Below are 4,628 nucleotides of genomic sequence, written 5' to 3'. Positions count from 1 at the left end.
CCGTCCACCTGGTAAAACGAGAAGGCAGATCTGACAGCCTTCATCTGTCCAAACACAGCCTCGGAGTGACCTTGAATGGGGTTAGTCCCTCGTTCTTCAGTCAGACTGATGGGTTCTGTCACTGGGGTTGTCCTGCTGGGGGAGTTCCCCAGCTGGATACGGGAGAGAAAAAACAAACAAAGCATCAAAACTGCCACCACCTTCCCCGACCTTGGCGGCTCTTTTCTGTCGGTCAAAGCTGCTCGTTTCGGTTGAAGAGCTCTGTGTTGGTGCTGGGCAGCACGTGGCTCCTGTCTCCTGCCTCAGCAAAGCCACCAGCTGTGCTTCTGCAGCCACCAATTTTGGGGCAAAAACCCAGACCCAGCAGCAGTCCACGATCAGGGCTTTGCTGGGCAATCCCAACCCTAGATTAGAAACAGAGTCCAACTGGAAATAACATCAGGTGGCTCCTTGTGGTGCCCGGGGCACGTCTCCCAGGGCGTCCCCACCAGGTGTGGGAGCAGAGACCTGGGGGGATGCAGATATCTTGTGTCGTTAGTGGGTAGGAAGCTGCTTCCAGCAGGACTTGACCTGGCACACGGGGCTTTGGGACCTGCTGTGCTTCTCTGTGGTCTTTGCCATCGGTGTCACGGCCGATCGCATCCATCCTTCGGCCCGGCAGGCAGGGCTGGGAGGGAGGGTGCTGGGTCGTGGGACTGAAAATGGGCTCATCTAAGCAGAGAGTGTCTCCGTGCTGCTTGTTGGGGAGCCCTTGGGTGATAAAAGCCACCGTGCAAGCAACCCAAACAATTTGACCCACTTTTTGCAGACTCCCAAGACTACTGGCCTGCGGCCCATGGAGCACAGAGATATCTCTGCAGTGCACAAGCTCCTGACCGAGTACCTGAAGCAGTTCCACCTGACGCCCGTCATGAGCCGAGAGGAGGTGGAGCACTGGTTCTTACCTCAGGAGAACATCATTGACACCTTTGTGGTAGAGGTGAGGGGGCAGAAGCAAGACGGGGGGGGTGTTTTCCTGGGTTTCTGCCTCTGCTGGAAGAGCAGGGAGCGATCAGGGAGGTGGCTGCCCCACGCAGTGGGAGGTTTGAGCTGCAGGAGGATGGTGCCTCTCCATCCCAGGCTGCCCTGAGTCTCCTCACAAGGAGCCCACACATCACTCCGACTGGCAAAGCCGCTCTAAGGCTCCAGGGTGGCTTTATTCTGGCTCTGACTTGTTGTGGTGTCACTTCCAGAGCGCCCCAGGGGAGGTGACGGACTTCCTGAGCTTCTACACGCTGCCCTCCACCATCATGAACCACCCGACCCACAAGAGCCTGAAAGCTGCTTACTCCTTCTACAACGTTCACACCAAGACGCCTCTCATCGACCTCATGAGTGACGCTCTCATCCTCGCCAAGTCGGTGGGTGCTGGCACGGCCGAGGTGGCACCGGGCAGCTCTCCTGCCCACCCTTGGGTCTATGGGGAGGGCCGGCCGTGGGGCAGGGCTTGGACCCAGGGCTGTACTAAATCCAAATCCTAAAGGATCTGCCGGCCAGGAGGGGGGTGCAGGGGCAGCCTGAGCCCTCTGGGCAGTGCAGGGCTGAGCTCGGGGTGGCTGCTTCTTCCTCCCAGCAAATTGTCTTGCTGTCTGTCCGTAGAGCTTGAGTTGAGGGTGCCAGGGTCTTCCCCATCAGCCTCCCCCCGTTCTGGGGGTGCAGAGGTGGGCAGGAGAGGGGGGCAGGCAGCTCCCGGGTGGGATGAACCCTCCCAGCACGTTAGCAGGAGGAGCTGATGGCTTCATCTCTCTTGCCCGTGCAGAAAGGATTTGACGTCTTCAATGCACTGGATCTCATGGAAAACAAAACCTTCCTGGAGAAGCTGAAGTTTGGGATTGGGGATGGCAACCTGCAGTATTACCTGTACAATTGGAAGTGTCCCAGCATGGCACCAGAGAAGGTCAGTGCCCTGGGGGGCTGGGGTCCTCCAACACATGGGAAGGGGTATTCTACAGCCCCCCAGGAGATGAGTGTGCTGTCACACACACACACATGGGTGTCCCCGGGCCAGCAGGACACACAGGAATGGGTGAATCCAGTGATGGCTCCTCTGTACTCTTCCTGCTGTGCCTGCAGAGGGTGTCCCTGGGGAAAAGCACTCGCCACGTGTCCCCCCTGGGCTCATTTTATTCTTGGACTGGTGCAGGTTCAGTCCTTAACCTCACACACATCCACACAGACAACCTCTTCCTGCTGTGGAAGGACAGAGAGGGGACAGGCAGAGGGCTGCAGGGTGACAGATGGGACACCAGTGTGGGCAGTCGTGGTACAACCTTGACACAGGTAGTCCTGGTGTCTTGGCACTTGGTATCTTGACAGTCCTGGTGTCCTGCCACAGGTATGGAAGGGCACTTGTCCGTACCTGGAGGTGGTTGCTGTGCCCCATGAGCCCACACAGGACCCCAGTGTCACTGCACAGCACCGTAGCCTGCGTGTCAGTCTGTCACGGTGGGGTGAGACTAATAGGAGCCCCTCCAGAGAGAGCAGTCGAGTTGAGAGCTGTGGGGTCATCGTTAGGGATGTGGGGGTGATGATGGGGAGCTCTGCCAGCGCGGTCATTTGCAGCACATGCAGAGGGGCTGAGCCCCAGAGGGTCTCTGGGGTGTCACCTTGTCCCCAAGGCCAGCAGCTCACTCCCCACCAGCGGCTCTGGGCACTTGCAGCTGTGCCTGTAGACCCCCATCTGTCTGCCCTGGACCATTTTTGGGGAGCACCTGGTTGGTTACTGTGTCCCCACCTTGAAGATGTGGTTGAGCATCTCTCTGGTTCACAGCCCCCTTGGAGGGGACGGTGCTTGAGAACCAGAAGCCATCAGGCTGCTCAGCACCGCAGCCTGCCCACACTACATCCCAACAGCTAATTCACAGAATCTTCTAGGTTGGAAGGGACCTTAAAGATCATCTTGTCCAACCGTCAACCTGACTGACAAAAATAGACACCCACACAACAAACAAGGAGCATCATCACTAAACCATACCTCCCAGCACTACATCAACCCGGCTTTTGAACACCTCCAGGGATGGTGCCTCAACCACCTCCCTGGGCAGCCCATTCCAATGCCTGAGAACCCTTTCAGTGAAAAACTTTTTCCTAATATCCAGCCTGAACCTCCCCTGGGGCAACTTGAGGCCATTTCCTCTTGTCCTGTCGCCTGTGACTTGAGAGAAGAGACCGACCCCCACCTCTCTACACCCTCCTTTCAGGGAGTTGGAGAGAGCAATAAGGTCTCCCCTCAGCCTCCTCTTCTCCAGGCTGAACACCCCCAGCTCCCTCAGCCTCTCCTCACAAGACTTGTGCTCCAGACCCCTCACCATCTTTGTTGCCCTTCTCTGGACCCGCTCCAGCACCTCGATGTCTTTTTTATGGTAGGGAGCCCAAAACTGGACACAGTACACAGTAATTAATGCCTTAACGGCAGTAACGAGGCTTTGGTTCACGTTGTGTGAAGCCAGGTCTCTGTGGGTAGAAGCTCAAAGGCCTTAAAGCAGCCTCGCTGTGCCACCGAGCCGTTCAGAGCTCCAGGAGGTTGCCAGGAAGTTTAAGCAATCCCTTTTCTCACTGGGAGAGCTGGTCGGTTGGAGACCCTGCTGCTGGGAGCTGCTCTCTGGTCCTACCCTGCAGTGGGGTGTTCCAGTGGGTCAGAGCCTGGAACCAGCCACTGTGTCCTGTCACACAGCGTGTCCTGTCACAGCATGCCCTGTCACACAGCATGTCCTGTCACACAGTGGCCAGAGGAGCAGCCAGCAGTGCCAGCCACCTCAGAGGGGACTGTCCCGGTACCAGGCTCTCGGGAAGCAGCTTCTCCCAGATCTGTCTAGGACAGGATGAAATGGCCTCAAGTTGTGCCAGGGGAGGTTTAGGATGGATATCAGAAAAAATTTCTCCCCCAAAAGGGTTATCAAGCATTGGAGTGGGATGCCCAGGGCAGTAGTGGAGTCACCATCCCTGGAGGGATCTAAAAGCCGGGCAGACGTGGTGCTGAGGGACATGGATCAGTGGTGGTTTGGGCAGTGGTGGGTTGGTGGTTGGACTTGAGGATCTGAAAGGTCCCTTCCAACCTGGACTTTTATGGTTCTATTTGGCTCAGAAGCAACTTTGGCTCCTAAATCAAGGCTGTCTCCCAGTGGCAAAGTGGGGCTTGTCACACCCCAGACATCGGTCACCTTCCCAGATGGGAGCCAGGCAGAGTCCATGTGCCCCTTGGGCTGTGAGCCCAGGGCTCTCCCTGCTCTCAAATACCCCCAAAACCAGTGGGGAAAACCCACCTGGACAACCCTGAGCTTCCCAGCCAGGGTGTGCAAGCTGCGTCTGCCCGGAGCCAGGTCTGGGGCAGAGGACCCTGGTGATTGTCCCCCTGTACTCAGCACTGGGGAGGCCACACCTGGAGTGTTGTGTCCAGTTTTGGGCACCTCAATCCAAGAGAGATCTGGAGGTGCTGGAGCGAGTGCAGAGGAGGGCAACGGAGCTGGTGAGGGGGCTGGAAAACAAATCGTATGAGGAGAACCTGTTAGAAAGGCCTGTAGTGACAGGACGAGGGGCAATGGCTTCAAGCTGGAGGGGAACAGATTTAGACTGGAGATGAGGAGAGGGTT

At 57.3% G+C, this 4,628-nt stretch overlaps 1 protein-coding gene across 1 annotated transcript in view; it reads left to right on the top strand.

Annotated features, from left to right (window-relative positions):
- Window positions 1-786: 786 nt before the first annotated feature.
- The window catches only part of LOC106888454 (glycylpeptide N-tetradecanoyltransferase 1-like), a 5,071-nt gene continuing 1,229 nt past the window's right edge, over window positions 787-4,628 (top strand). Inside the window, exons 1-3 of the mRNA XM_014942697.1 lie at window positions 787-979; window positions 1,233-1,400; window positions 1,799-1,936. Of these exons, the coding sequence (XP_014798183.1) occupies window positions 836-979; window positions 1,233-1,400; window positions 1,799-1,936 (450 nt within the window). The 5' untranslated portion in view covers window positions 787-835. The remainder of the gene's footprint in view (window positions 980-1,232; window positions 1,401-1,798; window positions 1,937-4,628) is intronic.

This window comes from Calidris pugnax, unplaced genomic scaffold (genome assembly GCF_001431845.1).
Source record: "Calidris pugnax isolate Ruff unplaced genomic scaffold, ASM143184v1 scaffold108, whole genome shotgun sequence".
NCBI classification, from domain to species: Eukaryota; Metazoa; Chordata; class Aves; order Charadriiformes; family Scolopacidae; genus Calidris; species Calidris pugnax.
Note: the sequence above shows the minus strand (reverse complement) of the source record. Positions and strands in the feature narration are given on the sequence as shown.